The sequence below is a fragment of the Macaca mulatta genome, chromosome 8, assembly GCF_049350105.2.
Source record: "Macaca mulatta isolate MMU2019108-1 chromosome 8, T2T-MMU8v2.0, whole genome shotgun sequence".
NCBI classification, from domain to species: Eukaryota; Metazoa; Chordata; class Mammalia; order Primates; family Cercopithecidae; genus Macaca; species Macaca mulatta.
In genome coordinates, this window is record NC_133413.1 from 12887344 (window position 1) to 12912832 (window position 25489).

The 25489-nt window shown below is 42.1% G+C and overlaps 1 protein-coding gene across 1 annotated transcript in view; it reads left to right on the plus strand.

The window, feature by feature from the left end:
- Positions 1 to 25489, plus strand: part of PRAG1 (PEAK1 related, kinase-activating pseudokinase 1) — a 66443-nt gene that overhangs the window by 28420 nt on the left and 12534 nt on the right. Inside the window, exon 4 of the mRNA XM_015144776.3 lies at positions 15167 to 15324. Coding sequence (XP_015000262.3) covers positions 15167 to 15324 — 158 coding nt within the window. The remainder of the gene's footprint in view (positions 1 to 15166; positions 15325 to 25489) is intronic.

Genomic DNA, 25489 nt, shown 5'->3' on the forward strand with positions numbered 1-25489 from the left:
TTCATTTCTGATTTTATTTATTTGAGTCTTCACTCCTTATTTTCTTAGTCTATCTAGGGGTTTGTTGGTTTTGCCTGTTTTTTTCAAAGAAGCAATTCTCAGTTCTATTGACTTTTTTTCCTTATGTGGCTTTTCTATTATTTTATTTATTTTTGTTCTAATGATGGTCTTCTTCCTCTTCCACTACTAGTTCTTCTTCTTCTTCTTCTTCTTCTTCTTCTTCTTCTTCTTCTTCTTCTTCTTCTTCTTCTTCTTCTTCTTCTTCTTCTTCTTCCTCCTCTTCCTCTTCCTCTTCTTCTCCTTCTCTTCCTCCTCCTCCTCCTCCTCCTTCTCTTCTTCCCCTTCTTCTCTTTTGAAACAGGGCCTCACTCTGTCACTCAGGCTAGACTGCAGTGGATCAATCATAGCTTACTGCAGACTCAAACTCCTAGGCTCAAACAGTCTTTCAGCTTTGGCCTCCCAAAGTTCTGGAATTACGGGCATAAGCCACAACACTGGTTTTGTCCTTTTTCTACTTCCTTGAGTTATATAATGTTACACTATTTATTTGGGATCTTTCTCTCTCCTTTTTTTTTTTTTTTTTTTTTTTTTTGAGACAGAATCTTGCTCTGTCGCCCAGGCTGGAGTACAGTGGTGCAATCTCGGCTCACTGTAAGCTCCACCTCCCGGGTTCATGCCATTCTCCTGCCTCAGCCTCCCGAGTAGCTGGGACTACAGGCGCCTGTCACCACGCCTGGCTAATTTGTTGTATTTTTAGTAGAGACGGGGTTTGACCATGTTAGCCAGGATGGTCTCGATCTTCTGACCTCGTGATCCGCCTGCCTTGGCCTCCCAAAGTGCTGGGATTACAGGTGTGAGCCACAGCGCCCGGCTTTTTCTCTCTTTTTTAACAAAGGCATTTATTGTTATAAAATTTCCTCTTAGAACTACTTTTTTTGCATCTTATACATTTTGATATATTGTGTTTCTATTGTAATTTTTCTCAAGATAATTTTTTAATTTCTGTGATTTTTTTTCTTTAACTACTGGTTATTGTGGGAGCATGTTGTTTTATTCTCACATATCCGTGATTTTTGCAAAATTCCTCATGTTATTGTGTTCTAATTTCACACTGTTGTGGTTGGAAACAATACTAGATATGATTTCAATTTTCCTGAATTTGATAAGACTTGTTTTATGGCCTAACATATGGTCTATCCTAGAAAATGTTCCCTATGTGTTAGAGAAGAATGCTGCTGTTATATGCAAAGTTCAATATATGCCTTTTAGTTCCATGTGGTCTAAAGTTTAATTCCAGTTCAGTATTTCTTTATTAATTTTCTGTCTGGTTGATCAATCACATTGTTGAAAATGAGGTGTTGAAGTCTCCTACTATAATTATATTTCTATCTATTTCTTCTTTTATGTTCATTAATATTTGCCTTTTATATTTAGATACTATAATGTTTGTAAATATGTATTTACAAGTGTTATGTCCTCTTGATAAATTACCCCCTTTATTATTAAATGATCCCCTTCTTTGTCTCTTGTAACCATTTTTGACTTGGAGTCTATTTTGTCTCATATAAATATTGCCACCTCTGCTCTCTTTTGGTTATTATTTACATGGAATATCTTCTTCCATTCCTTCACCTTCAGCTTATGCATGCCCTTAAAGCTAAAATGGATTTTTTGTAAGCAGGTATAAAATCTTTATTCAAAGAAAAACTCAAGATATACAACAAATAAACAGATATACCAAATATAGTGTGTATACCTAAAAGTGAGATATTGGGAAAGTGGGTAATTAGAGTAGGGCTAGAGATGAAGGGAAAAACTAAAATAATGCAGACCAATGTAAAAATGTATCATTAATTAGACATATGATCATCTCACTTCTCTGCACTTAAGAACTAACAGGAAAAGAAACTATGAGTCATGGAGAGATAGAGAGAGGACTTACCTGAGAGGTGAGTATGGTGACTAAGAAGATGAATAAAAGTGACGAATGCTTGGAACAGCTGATTTGGGTCAAGTACAAGCATTACCAGGGAGCCCTGAGAGCTAGTATGAATTAATTGTGGCCCCAATCTGCATAGTTGTGGACTTTCCTGGAGAAGCACTGGGCTGCCTGGTACAGGAATGAGGATGGAAAATGCTTGGGGATATCCAGAATGGGGAGGTCAACTGAGTCTGGGAGCTGGACCTGTTGAGATACAGATAAGAGAGTGAAGAATTGATCAGGGAGTGTGGAGAGAACCTGTGATGGTGTCTGGTCCTTATTGGGCAAAAGTCTGCCCCAGCATGAAGAATGGCAAAGTAGCTCATCCTAAGAGCTTTGGTCCAAATAACCTCCCAAGCTAGGTGGGTAGAAATGAAGTCTATTATAAAATACACTGAAGCTGGGTCAACAAAGTGAATTTGAAATATTCACCAAATCAAGAAAAGTGGGGTCTGAGAATTCTGAAAGCAAGGTCACCAAAACCATTAGTCTAGAAACACAAAGATTCTGGTCAAGCACAGTAGATCTTGGTGGGATTTCAATAGGAATCGATCAGGCCCAGGACTGCAGTGACTCACAAGTGGGTAACAACTCACTAGTGTTTTTGTTTAACTAAACAAAGTAGTTTTAACTAAACAAAGTAGGTGTGTGCTGGGGGATGAGGAGATGGTGTGAAGGGAGAAAGGAAAATTCTAGGAGGCTAAGGATACTCATGGGAGATTCTTTTTTGCAAGGGGAAGGCAAGCTGATGTAATTAAATAGGTTGTTCTCTTTCTAGATTTTCATATACTGAAAGGGAAGTGATAGAGCTAAACAACCTGATTAGCTGAGGAATATGTCAACTCCTGGATCTAGAGCTATAGTATAAATTATCTAGTTCTTGAAATTCAAAATGAGGTCTGGTCAATGGACAAATCAACTCTTTCTTGTGATTTTAGAATAATGCATGTCCTCAAAGCATCACTCTATTTATCTTTCCTTGCAGATCTTTTAAATGTTGTAGTAAAAGTAGAGACATCAAGGTAGGGTGAACCTCTAGACTATCTGAAGATTTCTGCTTCTGTCGAAGCAAAAAGATTATTCAGTCATATGGTTTGTATCTGTGTCCCCACCTAAATCTCATGTTGAATTATCATCCCCAGTATTGGAGGTGGGGTCTGGCGGGAGGTGATTTGATCATGTGAGCAGATTTCCCCCTTTAGTGCTGTTCTCATGGTAGGGTTCTCATGAGATCCAGTTGTTCAAAAGAGTGTGTGACACCTCCCTTACTCTCTTCCTCCTACTCTTGCCATGTGAAGTGCTCACTCCCCATTTGCCTTCTGCCATGTTTGTAAGTTTCATGAGGCCTCCCCAGAAGCCCACCATATGCCAACATCATGCTTCCTGTACAGCCTGTGGAACCATGAGCCAATTAACCTATTTTCTTTATACATTACCCGGTCCCAGGTATTTTTTTATAGCAATATGAGAACAAACTAATACACTCAGTTTACTGGAGACTGCAGAAGTCCTCTGTCTGCCTGTTTATCCACCCATTGATCTATTCATCCATCCATCCATCCATCCATTTAACCAGCACTTTCTATATACATGGTGCTGTTTTTAGCAGTTTATAAATATTAACTCATTGAATCTTTCTCATAACTGCATGGGGTATGTATTGTCATTATCCAGATTTTATAGATGGGAAACTGAAACAGAGAGAGATTAAGGGCCTTTTCCAAAACACACAGCCAGTAAGCAGTGAGTCAGGACCCGAACCCAGGCAGTGAAGCAGCAGTGTTCATGCTCTTAACCAGCACACCATTGGCCATCCTTGGTGACTTTGAAATCCGTCTAGGAAGTTATTCAACCGCTAGCATCATTGTTCTTCCCAGTAGCTCCTGAGGGCCCTGGGACACTGTGCTTGCCTATAGGCAAGGCAGCTGGTAGGAGAGGCCCTTTTGTGGATTGCAGTTACTCTGTCTTTAGTTCCCACTTTTTCTCTTTTCATCTCCTTCTCTTCCCATCTGCTCCTCTTGTGTGAACAGATGTGAGTTTCCTCCTTGACTCTCCAGGCCATGAGTTGGAACACGTTGTTCTTAGGTGATCATTTTAGAGATGAAAGTGTACTGTACAAGGGTGATGGAGCCAAGCTATGAGTTCTTCATCACTCTCTTACCTGCTCAACAGCAGCTCCCTCTCCCTGTCTGCAGCCTCAGCTGAAACCTCCGCACCTGTATACCCCTAAACGTCTGCCATCCTCACTCCTGCAGCAGGCAGCCCAGCGCTTCTTTGGAAAACTCCACCACTGTGTAGGCTGGGGTCACAAATAAAAGACTTGCTTTTCTGAAATCTGAATGGTCATCTTTAAAAACTGTTTGTATCTCTCATCCTAAAGTATATCTGTATGTAGTCAGGGCAGACTTCCATCTGACCAATTTAAGAATTTTTATCCTTGACTGAAACCAACCAGTAACCCAAATGTGTGTGTGTGCATGTATGTGTGTTTGTGTGGTGTGTGTTTGTGTGTGTGTGTATTTTCCTATCTTTTAATGTAACTATGACTTTATTCCTGTGTTAAATGGTTTCTACTGAGTGTGAAGTTGAAACAAAGGGCTTTTAAACTTGCAGAGCTTCAGAAGAGTCACTAGTGCATTAACTGAAAATGCAAATGAACAGGCCTGCACCCTGGGGACCACAAAGGTCATCTGACCAAAGATGAAACTGATTTCCTATTTTTATGCATGCTAATAAATCAGCGGGGAGAAAACATCCCCCCAGAGCAGATTGGCCCTATCAGTTTTTTCAGGTGGCATTTAGGCATTTGCAAAATAGCTCCCTTAGCATCTTCATCAAAAATCTCCAATGATAAAAATAATAGAAACTGGCCAGGCACGGTGGCTGACATCTGTAATCTCAGCACTTTGGGAGGCTGAGGCAGGTGGATCACGAGGTCAGGAGATCGAGAGTATCCTGGCTAACACGGTGAAACCCCATCTTTACTAAAAATACAAAAATATAGCCGGGCGTGGTGACAGGCGCCTGTAGTACCAGCTACTCATGAGGCTGAGGCATGAGAATGGCGTGAACCCGGGAGGTGGAGCCGAGATCGCGCCACTGCACTCCAGCCTGGGTGACAGAGCAAGACTCCGTCTCAAAAAAAAAATAAATATAATAATAATAATAGCAACCTCCCCAGCTTAGTTATCTGCCTTTCTCATCCTCTCTTCTGGATAAAAAAGCATTTTAAAACTACAAGATTTGTGAAAATTCAGAATATGTTAGAACGGGTGTTTTTGTAGTAATAGCAAAAAACACAATTACTTTTGCACCAACCAAGTAGATATGAGGAAGTTTCAGCTGTTGAATCCAGTATTCTTGATGGTTATCAGTTGCTCTGTGTTCCTGCCTTTTGCAAGTTTTGCTGGGCAAGTGTAATTCTTTCTTAAAAGAAACATTTATTCTCCCAGATGTCACCGTGGCCTCAAAACAGAGGCAGATAAACTTAATCAAGAACTATTTAATAATGACTCTGTGTTCCAGCACGTCTCGACTGTGACACAGCTCCTCAAACCATTTATAATTTTGGGATGGTTACAAGTCTATTTCACATCAAACAATTAGAATAATTTAACCAGGGTTATAACCAAATGCTCAGTGATGTGATTCAGACTCAGTGCAGTGTGAGTTCCAGAAGGATGAGAAGGGTCAGAGAAGACTGAAATAGTTGGGGAGGAATTTGTAGGTAAGTGAAACTGATGCTGGGTCTTGAGGATGGAGATGGTTTGAAAGGCAGACAGGAGCATTTCCTCGGAGCCATGCTTAGGATTCTCTAAAAAAGAAGGAGCACTTTGGTGCTTTGGAGACAATCAGAAGACAAAGACGAGGCTGCTTGGAACAGAGGAGTTAGGAGGGGAAGTAGCAGTATGTTAACCAAAATGGTGATACTTTGTTTTCTAAACCAGAAATCTAGGAATGTGTTGGAATGCATACAATTGAAGGAATAGACTATAGGGGGAATATTTGAAATTGAGATTGTCAAAGAAAATCTGAGATGTGTGTTTCTGCCACTGCAGAGGACCTGAGTCAATCCAACATGGTGGCCAAGCTAGAGAGAATCCTTATAGGAGTGCCAGGTACGACTCTTACAGGATCGTCCATCATTATGAGAACAGTATTTTACAAAGATTTTGAGTCAGGGTGCTTTTACCAAGGTTGCAAATATCCTCTGAAGATGTGGCTTGCTGGGTTCAGTGGCTCATGCCTGTAATCCCAGCACTTTGAAAACCCGAGGCAGGTAGATTACTTCGGCTCAGGAGTTCGAGACCAGCCTAGCCAACATGAAGAAACCCTGTCTCTATTAAAAATACAAAACTTAGCCGGGTGTGGTGGCGTGCACCTGTAGTCCCAGACACACGGGAGGCTGAAGCATGAGAATATCTTGAACCTGGGAGGCAGAAGTTGTAGTGAGCCAAGATCATGCCACTGCACTCCAGCCTGGGTGACAGAGGTTGTAGAGAGCTGAGATCATGCCACTGCACTCCAGCCTGGGTGACAGAGTGAGACTGCCTCAAAAAAAAAAAAAAAAAATTAAAAAGAAGATGTTAATTGGTCTCTCACTAGAGGAGCTTGATAAATATTTCTCTTCTAGGTCTGTAGGTTTGTTCAAGCACAGGGATCTTGTCAGTTCTGTTAACCATTGTATCCCCAACACCTAACAGTACTTGGCACAAAGTAGACTTAATGCTGAAAAGTCTGGGAAAGGTATTGAGGATAGACAAGGAGGAAGATCCACCGCAGGTAATACAGGCATATGGTAAGTTAAAAACAGGGTGTTCTTATCCACCAAGAAAACTTGATTTGCTTAACGATTTTGACTTTAGTGAGTGGCTAAATAGTAGAGAATAAATGGAGAGAAACTTACTGTATTCTAGAGCATATTTGAATTGCTTTGAATCATGGAGCCAAATAAGACAATTGGAGATTGAAAGCTGCAGGTCAGAGAGGCAGAGCCGTCCCTGTTTTCCTGTGCTTTTGCAGGAAGTGCATTTTATAGAAAAGTCAGAGAGGAACTGAAGGGAAACAGAGAGCTCTGAGCTGGTGAATTCACAGCAGCCTGGAGAAGCATTCCAGCTGCCTCTGAAGCTCGCTCTTCACACCCAAGGGCTGCCCCTTGGGACCCTGAAGTCACTGTCCCAGCTGGTCACAAGGCCGGGGAGGCCTCACTGATGAGGACGGCACCACGGGCCCGAGTCTAGAATGGTAAGAGGTTCTCAAGTCTTTGATTAAGACAATTATTGGTTGTTTGAGTTTAAAACCAGTCTTTTCCTTTCTTCTTCTTAATTGAAAAAGCATGTATAGACTTTTTAAAAGCTTGTTCGTGCTTTCAGAGCATTCATTTGATTCTCTAAAACTTTCCTTTAGATCTTCTCCAGATCCTTTGGCTAAACTTACTAGTACATTTGACCAATCCCAAGAGCCAGTGGTGTGAATGCATGCTGGGATTTAGAGAGCCCGTCTGAAACTGCACGCTGGCACTATGTGGGTTTTCAAAGGTTCCGCTCCAGTGGCAGAAAGCTCTCGGCCAAATGTATGTGCACCGAACAAAAGTCAGGGGCAGTGAGAATGAAAATTGGCCTCAATCACACTTTGAATATTGCTGTCATATGAGGATTCTAGCAGCCACGGAAAGTCTGAGATTCACTCTCTGCTGCACACTGGGGCCCGGCATCCGTTAAGGATTGTGGGCATTCTGAAAGCTCTCATTCTGAAAGCTTCAAGGGTATTTTTAGATGAGGCTTGTTCCTACAAATGAGGAAGTCTAGCAGATGGCTCTTCCGGCTGGAGTCTTTTTTTTCCAGCTTTCTACCAACATAGTATGGAGACCACTCTGGCAAGACCTCTCTCTCTAAGGACAATGGAGGGAAAAGCTATTCTCAAAACACTGGGCAGCAGCTGCAGGGCTGGGGCTCCGAGGACGCTGTGCCACTGGCCTGTACATTTCACCCTGCCCGCCTGGACTGTATGTAATCAACAGTGGGAGGCAGAAAGGAAGTTTGAGGTTAAGCACAAGACGGCTTTTATCACACTACGTGAGCGAAGACATCTGTGGAGACTGTACTCTCACTGTAGCTGATAAGAATGTTATTCACCAACCAGAGACAAAAGACTGGAGTATGAGGTTTTTGTCCGTGGAAGTATTTTGCAGATGGTTTGCACCAGTTTTGTGAAAGACAGATCAAAGTATTATTAATGAGGGAAAAGTGCCTTTAAAAAAACGAAGTAGCCTTGCTATACCGTGTTGAGTACACTCATTGTCATTTGGCTTCACGTCTGATAGAACAATCCATTAGGGCTCGGAGAAGTCACCTTTGCAATAGTAAGCCTTTTCCAGGGATTCTTAAGAAGTCTGTTTTACACGCAGTGTAAAGACACAAAAACAACTTGATTGTAAGTCTGTGCTTTGATGGCAAGCTTCCTTTTCATTTTTAAATTTGATGTGGTTTTGCTCATGCCCTCATTAAAGTGGCAGTTCTCAAAAAGTACAGATTGTACAGGTTTCCAGGGCAGATGCTTTTTAATGTAGTTCATAGGAAAGAGTCATCCGTTGTAAGGTTTTATTTTATTTTATTTTATTTTATTTTATTTTATTTTTGAGACAGAGTCTCACTCTGTCACCCAGGCTGGAGTGCAGTGGCATCATCTCAGCTCACTGCAACCTCCACCTCCTGGATTCAAGTGATTCTCCTGCCTTAGTCTCCTGAGTAGCTGGGACTACAGACATGCACCACCATGCCCAGCTAAGTTTTTGGTTTGTTTTTAGTGGAGACGGGGTTTTACCATGTTGGCCAGGGTGGTCTTGAACTCCTGGCCTCAAGTGATCCACCTGCCTCTGCCTCCCAAAATGCTGGGATTACAGGTGTGAGCCATTGTGTCCAGCCTTAAGATTTTGCTATTAAGCAAAAGGGTCACGTACATGTGTATTAGAAGACATGTTATATCCCCATTTACAACAGAGCATTCCAAATGCCTACTGATTTCTGATTTTCTTTTTCTTTCTTTCTTTCTTTTTTTCTTTTTTTATAGAGACAGGGTCTCACTATGTTGCTTAGGCTGGTCTCAAACTTCCAGGCTCAAGTGATCCTCCCACCTCAGCCTCCTAACGTGCTGGGATTACAGGCTTGGGCCACCATGCCTGGTCACCTATTGGGTTTTAGTGACCTGGCAGGATACCTGGATTTCTCGAGCTTTTCCAGTAAAGAAGCAGCGGTTAGATCCCAAAAGTCATGAAAATTCCACTTGTGGCTTAGAAACTAAGATTTACCAAAGTCCACTTTGGGAGGCTCCCTTCCTCCCTAATACACACACACACACACACACACACACACACACACACACACACACACCCTGCGGATAATTTATCCTGTAATTACAGGGATAGACTAATTTTGTCTGCATTCACTTGATGAGAGTTTTGACAGCGGTGACTTCTGCCTCATAATAACTATAGACAGAAGCGTTAACTCCCAAGTCTTAAAAGAGTAGTTAGGTCTATGATGCAACTGTTTCCAGCCACAGCGGTGCTCTGTAGTGAAACCAACCCTCGTTGAGACTACCTGTTCCCACTCAGGGGTCTGATGGAAATCCCACTGTGTTATTTTGTGTGTTCCTTGCCTCCCAGAGGCACAACAACAGATCAACAGGAGCAGTCACCCCCTGCCCTCATTCAGGCCCTGTGATTTGCTTTCTCACTAGAAATTTTCATTTTTAGTGTATCAAATATTCCAAGCATGCAATGAAGTTCAGATAATAATTTAACTGACCTGCAGGTGTTCCCTGAGATTTTTCAAATATTAACATTTTGCCATTTGCTTCAGAATTTTTAAAAATAAACTATTACTGCTACTGTGGAAGATCCCTCCCTATCCAATTCCCATTTCAACCTCCCATTGCTACCCAGAGCAATCACTGTCTTGAAGTTGATGAGTACTATTTACATTTTATTACATGCTCCATAAAATCTGTATGTATCCTTACATGTTTTTAATCTGTATACAAATGGCATCACACTTTACTTGAGCTTTTTAAAAGTAAATTACTTTTAATACTCAGCATTTTAAGATATTCTTTCATATTGCTACCCTAAAATCCAGTTCATTTTTTTTGACTGCTATAAAGCATCCCACTAAAAGACTATACACAATGTGTTCATTCTTTTGTTGAAGCACGGTTTAACAGTTTACAAGGTTATTTGCTATTTGTAACATTGTGAACACCTTTCTCCACTTATAAGAGTTTCTCTTGCTCTGTACTGCACAGTGTGGTAGCCACTAGTTTAAAATGTGGTTAGTCAGAATTGCAATGTGTGTAAATATAAAATGCATGCCACATTTTAAAGACTTAGAATGAAAAAAATATATGGAATATCTCATTAATAATTGATATAGGTTATACTGATTACAGATTAAAATGACAATATTTTGAATACATGATGTTAAAATATATTACTAAAATTATTTTTTCCCATTTATTTTATATTTTTTAAATGTGGCTACTAGAAAATTTTAAATTATATGTATGACTTGCATTATAATTCTACTGGACAAGGCTGGTCAAGACCAACCAGTAACTGATTGCCCACATGCCAGCCATCTGTTTTTGTAAATAAAGCTTTATTAGAAAACATGCCACTAATTTCTTTTTTTTTTTTTTTTTTTGAGACAGAGTCTCGCTTTGTCGCCCAGGCTGGGGTGCAGTGGCCGGATCTCAGCTCACTGCAAGCTCCGCCTCCCAGGTTTACGCCATTCTCCTGCCTCAGCCTCCCAAGTAGCTGGGACTACAGGCGTCCGCCACCTCACCCGGCTAGTTTTTTGTATTTTTTAGTAGAGACGGGGTTTCACCGTGTTAGCCAGGATGGTCTCAATCTCCTGACCTTGTGATTCGCCCGTCTCAGCCTCCCAAAGTGCTGGGATTACAGGCTTGAGCCACCGCGCCTGGCCTCATGCCACTAATTTCTATGGTGGCTTTCCAGCTACAACAGCAGAGTTCTGTAGTTGCAACAGAGTCCTTATGGTTCATGAGCCTAAAATATTTACCATCTGGCCCTTTAAGGAAAAGGTTGTTGACTCATATTCTAGAGCAGTAATTTTTAACCTTTTTTAAAAACCGTGACCAACAGTAAGAAATATATTTAATATCATGACCCAACAAACACACACATCTGAAACAAAAGTTTTACAAAACGAAGTTTCACAAATCCTTTCTATATATTTTCATATTTTCTGTTCTGTTCTATTTTGTTAAAATAAACTGCTGGTCAATAAACTGCTAGTGACCCACTCAAGTGACTTAGCCATTCATTCATTCCTAGTTATTTAAGTGACATTGCTCGAGAATATATATACCCAAAAACAGAGTGATTGGATTATGGGAATGTGTGTATTTAACTTCGCAAGATTCATCACATTGTCGTCCTGTGTGGGAGCTTACCAATCTACAGTCTCACAAACAGTGTGAGAGAGTTCCTAGTTCCTTAGATGTTTAACAAAATCTGATATTGCCAGTCCGATCTGATGGGTATGAAATGAAATCCTGTTTTATTTATAATCTGATCATTCATAAATTTAATCATCTTTTCATGTGTTGAGTGGCCTTTCATGTTTCATTTGTGAGTTGCCTGTTCATTTCCACTTTAAATATGGGGTCATTTGTCTGTTTCTTAGATTTATAGGCACTTTTTTTCTATTCTGCATACCAATACTTTATTAGTTATGTGGGTTGCAAAGATGTGAGTTGGCCACTCCAAGGTTTGTTTTTTTTTGTTTTGGTTTGGTTTTTTTCACTTTTTAACGGTGCCTTTTATGTTATCAGGCAGAAGTTTTAAGTTTTAAAGTAGTCAGATTTATCTTTTTCTTTATATTGCTGTTTTTAGCCCTTATTTTAAAAGTTATTTCCTACCCCAAGTTCATAAAGTTTTCTCTGTTATTTTTTCTGATGAATTTAAAATTTAATGGGTGTTTCTTTTCTGTTGAAAATTCATGTTTCTCTATGGTATGAGATATGGCTCTACTTTCTTTCTTTCTTCACATCATAAATAGCTGGTGTGAGTACCATGAATTGACTTGTTAATCCTCCAGTCTGTTTCTTGGGTCTCTGTCTTGAAAATGTTGGTCCTAGGTTTATCAGAACCAGATCTTTACTGATCTCACTTATACAGCAACTGGTCCTTGATGGTTTTATAGGCAAGTTTTTGCAATCTTCCAGAGAACACATAATGCTTATCTTATAAAAATTACGTGAGATAAGGCCCGGTGCGGTGGCTCACGCCTGTAATCCCAGCGCTTTGGGAGGCGTAAGCTGGCGGATCACGATGTCAAGAGATCGAGACCATCCTGGCTAACATAGTGAAACTCTGTCTCTACTGAAAATACAAAAAATTAGCTGGGCGCGGTGGCGGGCGCCTGTAGTCCCAGCTATTCGGGAGACTGAGGTAGGAGAATGGTGTGAACCCAGGAGACGGAGCTTGCAGTGAGCTGAGATCCGGCCACTGCACTCCAGCCTGGGCAACAGAGTGAGACTCCATCTCAAAAAAAAAAAAAAAAGAAAAACCTACATGAGATAATTGAAAAAGTGAAAGTTACTCAATTCATTTCATAATTCTTTTTTTTTTTTTTTTTTTTTTTTAGACACAGTTTCACTCTGTCACCCAGGCTGGAGTGCAGTGGCTCCATCTTGGCTCACTGCAACCTCCGCCTCCCAGGTTCAAGCGATTCTACTGCCTCAGTCTCCTGAGTAGCTGGGATTACAGGCACACGCCACTATGCCCGGCTAAGTTTTTGTATGATTAGTAGAGATGGGGTTGGCCTGTTGAGCAGGCTGGTCTTGAACTCCTGCCGCCCAAATGATCTGCCCGCCTTTGCCTCCCAAAATGCTGGGATTACAGGAGGAAGCCACCGCACCCAGCTGTCATTTTATAATTCTAATTTAACCTTTATGTCCAAATTGGACAAGGACAGGACAAGAAAGAAAAATTATGGGCTAGCCTCTATTTGAATGTAAATGTAAAAATCCTAAACTAAATATTAATAAAACTGAATCCAGCAATGTGTAGTAAAATAAGTTCATACAACATGTGCAAGCATGGCTTAATTAAGAAAAGCTATTAACATAACTCATCACATTCACAGAGTAAAGGAGAAACATGATACAATTTTTTCCCCATAGATGTAGAAAAGACATTTCATAAACCCTAATAGCCAAAAGTGATTTTGAAATACAAAACCTTAGAAAACTTGAAATAGACATAAACATGCTTAGCCTGATAAAGAACGTCTACTGAAACCTATAGTAAACATACACTTAGTATTGAAGTATCCCTTGTACTGCCTGTGTGTGGCATTCCCTCTGTATCTGGCACCTGAGAAGTGTTCTTTCTTTTAATCGTGGCTGTTACTTTAAATAAGAGTGTGTGTGTGTGTGTGTGTGTGTGTGCGCGCATATGTATATGAATATATATGCTCATACATACACATATCTATGTATTTTTTCGTTTTGTCTATTTACATCCATTTCATGAAGTTTGTGGAATGGGAAGCTGGGCCAGCTCCGTAGCCATGGTGCTGGAGTTTCTCCCTTAGTGATTTTCTGGGCCTGAAGACCAAGAAACTCTAGAGACCACTTTGGAGGGGGCAACGTAGTGGGATAACCACAGAGCTGACTTCTCTCCTAGACTGAGGAGTTGTTATGCATGACTTCATATCCTGGCTTCCCTTGGAGAAAACTATTAGTGGTGGATCTGATGTGGATATAAGAATATTGTATGAAACTGTCTTTGATTTTATTTTGCCAGCAGGTTAGATAAAGATCAGCTACTGCCATAGCATTTCCTAAGGAAGTGATATTTCCAAGATTCCCACAGTGACACTGAGATACAAAGGTGAAGATTAGTTGTAACGTTGCCATCGTAACGTTGCCGTCACTGTCACACTTTATTTGACAGCTTTAACACATTTTTAAAATGCAATTCTAAGGATTGGGAGTGGGGAGAAGGACGTGTTTTCTAAGGAGCACTTTTTGTGGTAACAAACAAACTTTAAACCCTCCTGTTAGTAAACAAGGGATTCCTGTGCCTATGAAAATTAAAACAAGGCCTGGCAATATTGAACACAAAGAACAGCCAATAAATTCTTGACTGTAAGGTCATGTGCATGAAATAAGGCCATTCTGATGTCAAATCAATACTGTATTGTATATTTCCCATAGCAGATATTGAGATATGGATCTGCTGTAGTAGGAACAGGAATGTCATCAGGAAATATCAGTTCAGACAAATGTGGGTTTCCACCAACAGGGAAAGAGCTGGACCTGGTGTGATCTGTCTCCCTTCTTGATGAAAGTATCAGACCAGAAATGAATATTCATGTGGCCCTTGGAAAGTGAGAAGGAGAAATCAATAAGCTAAACGTCCAACCTAATAATAGAACTGTTTTCTCCAATGCGAGTGTTTTTCTCTTGAAGTTGGTATTTCTGTCCTTGATCTGTCGGTGATGCTATTTAGAGATGCAACAAAAGATTTCATAGAAAAGCAAAGGTTGGTTCCATTGTTCTGGAATAAGGGTTATGTCAACTTGGTTCTATCTAAGCATGTCACTGGAAGTCTGGTTCACATTTAAAGATTTCCTTAATTCCAAGAAACAACCTAGACCCTTTGAAGCTTTAGCAAAAGAGTACCAGGTAAAAAAAGAAATCCCACTTGTAAAGGCCTAGTTTGCAATTCATTTGTCCTGGCATCTTGCAAAAACAACCCCATCTCTATATATCTCTATACATTGGTGTGTATGATAATATCTTGATTTTTCTTTGTAGAGATTTTACACAGGATATAATAGGTGACAGAAATGTTTTGGCAGATGGGGTCAGAATGTGAAGGCAATTCCATCCATATAAGAATTTTGGTGCTTGTTTAAATTTAATAGACTCGCTTCTCCTAACCTCTCAGGAGTCTCAGGAAGTCTCCTGCCATTCTTGCACATAAGGACTCAGAAGAGAACCTCTACCTTCTCCCCAAAACCTTTTTTTTTTTTTTAAAATAAACTTGCTGACATTGGCCAGTTTCAAGAGCATGGTAGATTCATGATCCATCAGCCTGGTTTCTGAATGGAAACTGAATGAGTTATTTGTATTGTTTGTTCCTACCTTTTCCAGGCACCTTTTAAAAATGAACAAGAGCAGCTCTGATTTGGAAAAAGTGAGCCAGGGCTCTGCAGAGAGCCTCAGTCCATCCTTCAGGGGTGTCCACGTCAGCTTCACCACCGGCTCCACGGACAGCCTGGCCTCAGACTCCAGGACCTGCAGCGATGGAGGTAACAAACTTGACCTTGACGGAGAGGCTTAGATTCTCCTGGACCTTCCAGACCAGTCGTGGGTTACTTGCAGGATTTGGAAGGGCTGAGCAAGGACTACTGTCTTGGTCCTGCTTTCTCAATGAAGCAGACTCTTCCAGGGAGCTGTTGAAGTAAATTATCTACTGAATATATGGCAAGCCAACCCATCCATATTGCCCTCTCCAAATTATAAGTGTGTGGACGTGGCAACATGGTGGGAGGAAGATGAGGTTGAAAGGCTCCTGTTCGCTTGGGTAATGAGCCATAATGAGCCATCTATGTACAGGCCTGCTTTCTACTTCTGTCCTCAGGATTAGTCCTAAACCACACATTTCTCTCTCTCTCTCTCTCTCTCTCTCTCTTTTGCATCTACATGTGCATGCACGCAGATGTTTGCATAATGTTTGCTGAATTAAGCATGAAGACTTCATTAGGCTACCATCTAGCCTGCTTTTTGGATTAAGCTCTAAAGCCTATGGGTGGGTCTGTCCTCCATCGGGCATATCCCTAAAAAAGAACTCTTGCTTTTCCATAGTTGTGGCCTGGATGGGTCATATTTAAACCCTCTCACCCTTTCAGCATTCTTTGTGTATGTGTCCTCTCCTGTGTTTCTCTCAGGCATGCGTTAGCATGTTGAATTTAGACTTGTACTCACATGGCTTCCTTTTTCACTTCTATGAAAGTATTTCTTCTCAGTAGGCAATGACACAGTGGAAGGTTCTATTGCAAATTTACTGTCAGCAACATTTTTCCGCCTAAACAATAGGTACTGCCTGAGACAAAAGTGTGTGTTATAAGCAGTCTGTGGTGTGTTCTGAGGAGAAACCTCTGACAGTTCTTACTTAAAAACAGGAAATATCTTAGTCTTGATTTGGGAGGAATGTAGCAACAACAGATTTTCTTTTTCTGTAGATTTTTCTAGGCTCTTATCTTCTTCCTTTTCCCAGCCCATTGTCCAACAAATTCAACAGGCAGATTATTCCATAGAGTGCACGGCATCTCGACCATGAGCCCGTGTGCTGGTCAGCTCTGATCCACTCTCTTGGGGATTGTAACCACTTCTGGGGAGTGATCTACAATGAACCATCAGCCACCAGCCAGCGGGTGTCAGGCGAACTGGACTTCATGGCTTCACCACTTTGTTTCTCAAAACCAGTAAATCATGATGTCTGCTCGCAGGGTTCCTAAGAACTAACTAGGAAAGATAGGGTTAAAACACATGGCACATGGGTGAATGGGATACGGTAGGAAATTGGGCAGCCCAGAACATGAGTGCTTCTTGTAAAGGCTTCCAGAAGAGAGAGAAATCGATGAAGGCTGATGGAGGGTTTAGGGAAGACTTTATGAGAACATGTGACTTAGAGATCATATCTGAAATGTGGCCAGAACTGGGGAGATAGCGGCTGAGGAGGAGAGGGCTTTAGAGGTTCAGAAAACAATAAAAGAGAAACAAAGCCGCAGGGATGGCAGTGCACGTGGGAGAAGGATGAGACCAGTCTGACGCGCTTCAATAGACACCGGCAAGGGGAAATGGGACATGAGCTTGGTGGGAAGCAGGGGCTGAATTGTACATGACTCTCACAGCAATCTGTGCAGATGGGAGACAGAGAGCTGCTGGAGGTTTGTGACTTCAATGCTGGAGGTTTGTGAGTTCAATGGGGAAACCTCTTCAGACATTTTCTCATGTTCATTTCTGAATAACATGAATTAAAATGAATGCATTGCCATGGTATTCCTTTATCACAAGCTAGTTGTTCAGTGGAAATGCACTTCAAAACTTGGACTCCCAGGTCAACAAGAAGATATGTACCTTGTCACTGAACTCTGGCCCCTGAGAGCCAACCTTTCTATCTTCTGCCCCTGGGCATGGCTCTGTACCCGGAACCATGTTTTGAAACTGGCAAAAGACCAAAGGCATGACATTCTCTCTCTCTCTCTCTCTTTCTCTCTCTCTCTTTTCTTTTTGATGTCTTTTAAACATTAATCATTAATCTGGAGAATATACAGAACTACTGGTCATGTAATATGAGAAATCCTTCATTCACTTCTCACCGCTTACCAAGGCAGCTTAGATCTGTTATTGCACAATTATCTTCCAGTCCCATGGGTCCTTAACTCACTTTTATCTTGTAACTGAAATATTTATCCATTGCAACTTTAGTTACTATTTGGCATGTAGCACCTAAGCTGAGAGATTAGATCCAAATAGAAGCAGAAGCAGTTCACACTGAAGTTCTTTGAAACTTGCATGTAGTGTCTGCCTTTCTAATATTATACATTAAGCCAAAAGATACCATTAGACTCTACATTTATTTTGTCAGTAAGAATCCACTAGTGAAAACTTTGTGTTTCATTGACTTTTTCCATCCACAGTATAGGCTGCCCTGAATGAGTGGAGGAAAAAGTCATTACAGGGCATATCATGATAGTAGTTTGTGTAAACTTCTTGGAAATGTAATAGCGTTAATGGCTAAAGTTAGTGATTCAGGTTTTATGGCGGGAGGGGCAAAGGAGTGGAGGGTGGGGGTGGTGGCAGGGCGGGGAAGGTTTTAGTTGTATAAGGAAAACCTAATCGACATCTCTATCTTTGTTACATTTTTAAAACAGGTGTTTATTCTAAATGTTTCAGTGGCAGAATGCCACTTTTGTATCAATGTTAATTTTGCCTCTTTATACTTGTATCAGGGTTAATGGCTAAAGTTAGTGATTCAAGTTTTATGGGGGGGGGGGGATGGTTTTAGTTGTGTAAGGAAAACCTAATCAAAATCTCTAACTTTGTTACATTTTTAAAACAGGTGTTTGTTCTAAATGTTACAGTGGCAAAATGCCACTTTTGTATCAATGTTAATTTCACCTCTTTATACTTGTATCAGATTTCATATTCCTCCAGTGCATCTGTTATCCCATTTGTCCAAGTCAATTGAACAGCCAGTCAACTCAGTGCAAGGAAAATTTGTCGAAGCAGTTGTTTGGTTTATGCTTGGTTTAGGAGGGACAGACTGCATGTGTCAGGACAGATCCATGAAGGCTGCCAAGGGGAAGGTTTTTGTAGGGAATGGATGGTTGGATGTGTGAGGGAAATGATGATCAGAAATGGTCATCAGGAGACCCTTCTGCTTTAAGTGGTTACTTGTAAATATGCAAACCTAATGTCTCATTGAGATAATTTCCCTCTTTGATGTAGGATAACATTAAAATTCAGTTCAACAGTTCAGCAAACATTTCTGAATGCCAGGAGATTAGAGGAGATTAGAGAGTTCTCTGTTGAACTGAAACCATTGGCACCAGCAATAGATAAGAGGTCTGAAAATACAGTTCATATAGATATTCTCACTTGCATGAATACATGAACCAGGGCAGTGACATCATTCTTATTTTTATAGCTGGCAAACCAGAGATACAGAAGACTAATTAAATATATTGACGGTAGTCAGCTGGTTTTTCTCAATAAGCTGACTACTACTGGCAAATTTTTTAAAAATGTATATTAATTCAGTCATTCATTTGACAGATACTGTTGAGTGTAAACTCTGTGCTGGGTACAATTTTAGATGCTGAAGTTTCAGTAATGGAAATAATTCCCAGTCCCTTCAAGGGGCTTACATTCTGGTAGGGAGAGATAGACAATAAGAAAGATAAGATGTAAAGTAGCTACTGGTCAGAGGGGCAGTGAGTGCTGGGAGAAAAATCAAGCCAGGAACAGGGTGGGGAGGGATAGGAGTGCCCCAAAGGAAAAAAACATTTATTTTTAAAAAAATTTTCTGTGGCCTAAGCCATAATATCACTGAAGTGAAGCTTCAACCTAACTTAAACCTTCCTCATTAAACTGAATTTTAAATCATATATTATTGCTCCAATAAAGTTAATACATTTCTTATAAAAATTCAAACAATGGAGAAAGGTTAAAATGAAAAGTCAGTTTTCTGACACCCCGTCCCAGCTCCTACCATCACTTTTAAGATTGTTTTCTGTATCATCCCAAAAATGTGTATCCATATGTCAAATATAAAATTCAGTTCTACACATGTTTGCACTTCACATATCTTGAGGCCTTTCAAATCAGAACCCCTAGAACTGCCTCGTTTTTCAAAATTGCTGCTTATTTTTTCATTGTATGAATTGGCTATAAATCCCTCTCTTGCTGATGCATGTCTAGGCTGATTTTTGCAAGACTTACAGTAAGACTCTGTGTCATACATTCACATGATTTGGTGAGCAAATCTATAAGATAAATCCTTAGAAGAAATGGAACTGACATATCAAACTGTATGTGTATTTTAAATAGATATTACCAAAGTATCCTCTAAAAATGTCAATGTACTTTCCATCACAGCATCTGAAAAGTGCTTTTTTTTTTTTTTTTTTTTTCTGACAGAATCTTGCTGTGTTGCCCAGGCTGGAGTGGCACAATCTCTGCTCACTGCAAGCCCCACCTTCAGGGTTCAAACAATTCTCCTGCCTCAGCAGCTAGGACTGCAGGCATGCCAGCATGCCTGGCTAATTTTTGTATTTTTAGTAGAGACGGAATTTCATCATGTTGGCCAGGTTGGTCTCAAACTCCTGACCTCAAGTGATCTGCTCACCTCGGCCTCCCAAAGTGCTGGGATTACAGGCATGAGCCACTGCGCCCGGCATGGAAAGTGCTTTGAATTAACTTTTAATTTTACTAACTCGGAAGAAAACCCTTAATGATTATGTTATAACAGGAGATTGAAAGATCACAATTCCAGGACCACATGTGAGCTGTAGGCAGGGCGTTCGAGGTACCGAGAGCCTGTTTTCCAAAGTGAGGCAGAGCTTTCTCTTCTTTCGCATGTAAATCACATTCACATCTTGATTATTGTTTCCTGGGATGATTAAGTGGTCTGGAGAGACTCCTCACAAATGCCACATTTTCCATCCAGTTGTAAAATGCTAATAACCTGCTTCCAGTTTCAGAACACGTTTAGTTTCTTGAAAAAAAGCAAAGGTTTCTTTTAAAGAAATGCTTTTGTGTGTGTGTGTGTGTGAGATAGAGTCTCACTCAGTCACCAAGGCTGGAGTGCAGTGGTGCAATCTCAGCTCACTGCAACCTCCACTTCCAAGCTCAAGTGATTCTTTGCCTCAGCCTCCTGAGTAGCTGGGATTACAGGCGCACACACCACTATACCCAGCTAATTTTTGTATTTTTAGTAGAGATGGGGTTTCACCATGTTGGCCAGGCTGTTCTCAAACTCCTGACCTCAGGTGATCTGCCTGCCTCAGCTCCCCAAAATACCGGGATTGCAGGCGTGAGTCACCGAGCCCGGCCTGCTTTGCTTTTTGTTTTTGTTTTTTTTCTATATTTAATGTTGAGCCTGCTCTGATTGTGGAACCAAATAAGAGGTTGCAACACTTGCCTTCAGAGGAACAAGTCCATGTAAAGCCAAAGCATCCCTCGGCCCCACCCTTCATACTCTCTGATGCAGGAATAGTTAATTGGGGTTGGCAGAAACCTGCATGACAGCCACTTCCTGGGTGATACTGGAAGGTGCCCATGCAGATGGCTTTAGTTTTCGCACCTCTCACATGAGGGAATTGCACTAGGGCCACAGGGCACAGGGTATGGGTGAAGTTTTCTCCATCCATATTCCACTTGCTTTACCTTACTTAAAGTTGGAGAATGGTCAAACACAAAAGCTAAAGGTTTGGGGAAACTTAGTTGGGACACTGCTCTTTGCCTCCGCATTTGTTCTGACGCAGCTGCTATCAGACAGCAGAGCTGTGCGCAGAAAGAGCCAAAACGGGACTGACCACTTCCTCTGTCAACTCAGCTCTCATTTTGGCTGCAGAGAATAATGAAAGTGCCTATTAAAACCCAGCGAGAAGAGAGGACTCTATAATAAGGAAAACCTCAGAGTACCATGTTTGAACTTCTGGCCTGCATTTCTGCAGAGAGGTTAAGCTGTTCTTCCCAACCACTGAAATCCTGATTTCTCGTCTCTGCTTTCTAAATATAATGACACCAAACTAGTGCACCTTCCCTTGGTCTTTTTAAGATCCCATCCAGTGCAGCATACGTGATATGTAGTTTCCCACTAGAAACGCTTTCTCTTCCCTGAAGCACATTCACTAAAGGCATGGAGCATGTTGTACTGTATAGCCAGGAACTTCCTTTATATGCAGAATTGGAAATTGGAAGGAAAACTTAGGACCTGGGGTTCGGAGCCCTCTGGCCCAATTAGCATGCAAAATTATTAAAAACCTACAAACGAGGCAACTGAGACATAGGCCAAGGTCCCAGAAAAATGTTCTCCCCTCTTACCCATTTTACACCCTTAATTGTAAGGCAGAATTTGGAAACAGCAGTCCAACACCAGCATCAAACCAGGATGTGTTTGAATTAGTCTCATGTCCCATGGGACATCCAAGAATATGGGCTGTTGGCTAAAGTTGTGGATGGATTTTTTTAGGCAGACTTTTCTGAACCAGTGGTTTGCCTGTGAATTTGGAACTACTTTAGGTGTCAGGGTGTTTTTGTTCCGTGTTCTTCCCGGCTTTCCTAATCCAGAATGTGGCAGCTGCTGCAGACAGTAAGAACATAGCTGCTGTGTTGCCTAAGGCCGTGTTTATGGAGAGATAGTTCCCCAGGTACGAGTCAAGATAATCAGCCAGAGGAGGTCTTTAGGAGTGCCTTCAGATTCCACAGAAGACAGCTACCATTTGCCATGTAGTGGAGAAATCAGTTTCATCTACAAGGGCTGCATGTTGGCATCTATTTCAAAGTATCCCCAAGAATATTAATACCTGAGAAACTATAGGATCCTCAGAGGCCTGGAGTGGCCTGGAGGTGGTGAGGCAGGGGTGGGGGTTCCAAGAGTGAATTCTGACCTCTCATCAGCTGTAATTCCACACCTGGAGAGCTTTAAGGATCTGTAAGCTCAGAGGAAGGATGCATTAGGTTGGAATGTAGTATGCTTGTCATAGAACCAGGCACATCTTTTCTGAATACAAAAATCATAATAGGCCGGGCACAGTGGCTCACGCCTGGAATCCTGGCACTTCAGGAGGCCAAGGTGGGTGGATCACCTGAAGGTCAGGAGTTCAAGACCAGCCTGGCCAACATGTTGAAACGCTGTTTCCACTAAAAATATAAAAAATTAGCTGGGCATGATGGTGGGTGCTTGTAATCCCAGCTACTTGGGAGGCTGATGCAGGAGAATCACTTGAACCCGGGAGGCGGAGTTTGCAGTGAGCTAAGATCCCACCATTGCTCTCCAGCCTGGGCAACAAGAGCAACACTTCGTCAAAAGAAAAAAAAAATCGTAATATGTGTAGATAATGCCCAGTTATCCCTGTAAAGTCCACATTTCAGGGAGCTGTATTTCACCTGATGAGGTTTGTGTAGCTACATGCCTTTACTTCTGCTGGGCAAGGGCGTGGGTAGGGAATGTTTGGGTATGCAGTGCTAGCCCCTGATGAGTATGTGCATAATGCAGCAAGTACTGAGTTTGGTGCCCCAAACTCATAGCCATCTAAGAAATAAAGAAAAATTAATCAGCGCGTGTGCTAATCCTTGAAGTCAAGCTTCCCTCCTAATACATAGTATCCCTTGTCAGATTTACCCAGTAAATGATAGGTAAGTAGTGAAAGGGTATAGATCTGATCAAAGTCACTGACTAACAGCTCCCACAGGAAAGCAAGAGAAAACAGAAGGAAGGAGAAAATCGCTTCCTTCCAGCTGCCTGAACACACGAAGTGTTTTTTGTGCTGAGACCTACCATACAGTCTAAAGCAGAACCTCTTGATTCTCTTTGGTCATCTAGGGAATTAGAAGTGTTACTGATTATGTTGCTAAAAGATCCCTGGTCTCCTCACAGATTGGAAAAATATACCAGTGGCAATTTGTGGGAACTAGAGATAGAAGGAAGAACAATTGAAGCAAGATAACGATCTGCCTAGAGCTATTTGATTTCAGGGGCAGCTTTGAGATAAAATGCATGTTTAGAGAGGTTGAAAATGGAGAGAGTAGCTGAAATTATAGACTATTAGCGCTGCAAGGGGCCTTCACAATGATGTCATTGGCCATTTTCTAAAGGAGGAAACTCAGGCGGGGCAGGCTGACAGCTGGGGAAGTGTTCACTCCACTGCTCATCCTCAAATTGGGGCAGAAGCAAAAAGGGGCATACTGGTGGCATCAGGAGAGCCTTGTAGTAAAGACGAGGAAGACAAAACCAATAGACATGGGGAGATAAGCCTAAGGTCTAAAGAAGAGACCAGCCAGGAAACCAATCTGTTATGAACCTCCCTGACCAACTGGACTGGGGATGGGAAGGAGTCCTGAACGTAGGCAGGTTGTCCTTGTCTCTGAGGGTACTGATGAAAGCATTGACCAGGGCTCTGATCACACCCCCCTCCCATCCCCCAGCCTCAGCTTCTGTCGTGTTGATGATAAATTGAGAATCAAACGCCTCGCTGGTGACGGTTTCTGCTGCCCAGAATGCAGAAAGGTCAGGAAGTGGATGTGTGCTCACGACTCCCTTTTCTCCTGCTCATCAGGCTGGGAGTTTGGTGGTTGAGGCTTACAGTCCTTTGAGAGCCCCATAAGTAGGTGGTCTTGCCCTCCCTTTTTTATCTAGGAGATGGCAAGTGATCCTCCTCCTCCTCTCAGCCTCTTCTGCTAGAGGGAGGAGGGAGAGGAAGTGAATCATCTGCCCTAGCCTCCGTTTGTCCCCGTTGCTTTCCTGGGGAGCGTGGGATGGGGAGACCTGTGGACTGCAGGGTTTCAGCACCTGCTGAAATCACTGCCATCTGGATCTTCCTTCCTCTGGCTTGCTATTTCTTGTGCATCCTCCATTCGGACTATTGAGGGGAAAATTCGTGGGCATATAAAAGTGACTGGTCCAGACTGCACCATCACTGCTTGATTTATTATTAACTTTAGCCCTCCTGGAAGAGGTGTAAATCATTCACTCAGCCTTGCTGCCAGGGGCCCCGCCTGTCATTAGCAAATGGGAAGGACAACTCCCTATGATCTTGATGAACCACAGGGAAACAAAGATTGCTTACTGCAGATGGGAAAGTGGGCAAGGGGAGCTTAAGAAACACGGCGCTCCCCTCTTGAATTTCTTTTTCACTTGCGACAGTCTCACTCTGTAGCCCAGGTGGGAGTGTGGTGGCACAATCTCGGCTCACTGCAATTTCTGCCTCCTGGGTTCAAGCAATCCTCTCCCCTCAGCCTCCTGAGTAGCTGGGATTATAGGTGTGCACCACCACGCCCAGCTAATTTTTGTATCTCTTGTAGAGTTGGGGGTTCGCCATGTTGCCCAGGCTGGTCTCGAACTCCTGAGCTTAAGTGGTCCTCCCGCCTTGGCCTCCCAAAGTGCTGAGATTACAGGCATAAGCCACCGTGCCCAGTTCCTCTTGAGTTTATGATAGATGATAGAGCCCAGGAGGATATTGGTGCAGAGACCCCACAGTCTTGTTCAGCTGCCCAGCGCTTTTCTTTGCCTGAACCCATTGGTTCTCAGCTCCTGTGTTCAACAGGTTGCATGTGCTGAGTTTGTCCTCCTGTGAGCGTTGCATTCAAGGTTTTGCCCTGCCGTCGCTCACTAATGCAGCCTTGGTCACCGAGGCTGGGGCATGAATGTCAGCCCATGGCCATCCATCTTGCTCCCTAGAGAGACCCTCCTCCCTGTGCAGCAGCAGAAATAGGGAGACCCAGTCTTCATCTGAGCGGCTTGCAACTGGTGTTTGAGCCTCAGGGGTCTATTCTGCTCCCTCTTGGGTTGGAGAAAGCAGAGAAGGGCTCAGTGTGAGCTAGAAGGTTATTAACTGTTCAGGAGAAGCCCTGGAAATGTCCTGTGCACCTGAGTGCGGTGACACAAGACTCATAATTTGCTTCCTTTGGGGCCTTCTACCCCTTGTCTGCTCCTATGCATTTGTTCTGCCTTTTTGTTTGTTTGTTTTCTGGCCCCACTGCCAAGGTGTGGAAAGGCATACAGACACTCCATGCTCTGCCATTAGGGTGATGTGGCACGGAGAACTCAATGAGGGGTACACATCCTAAGTACGCATTTTCTTAGGGCTGCAACCCATTATTATCATTATTATTTTTAGATGAAGTTTCACTCTGTCACCCAGGCTGAAGTGTAGTGGTGCAATCTTGGCTCACTGCAACCTCCGT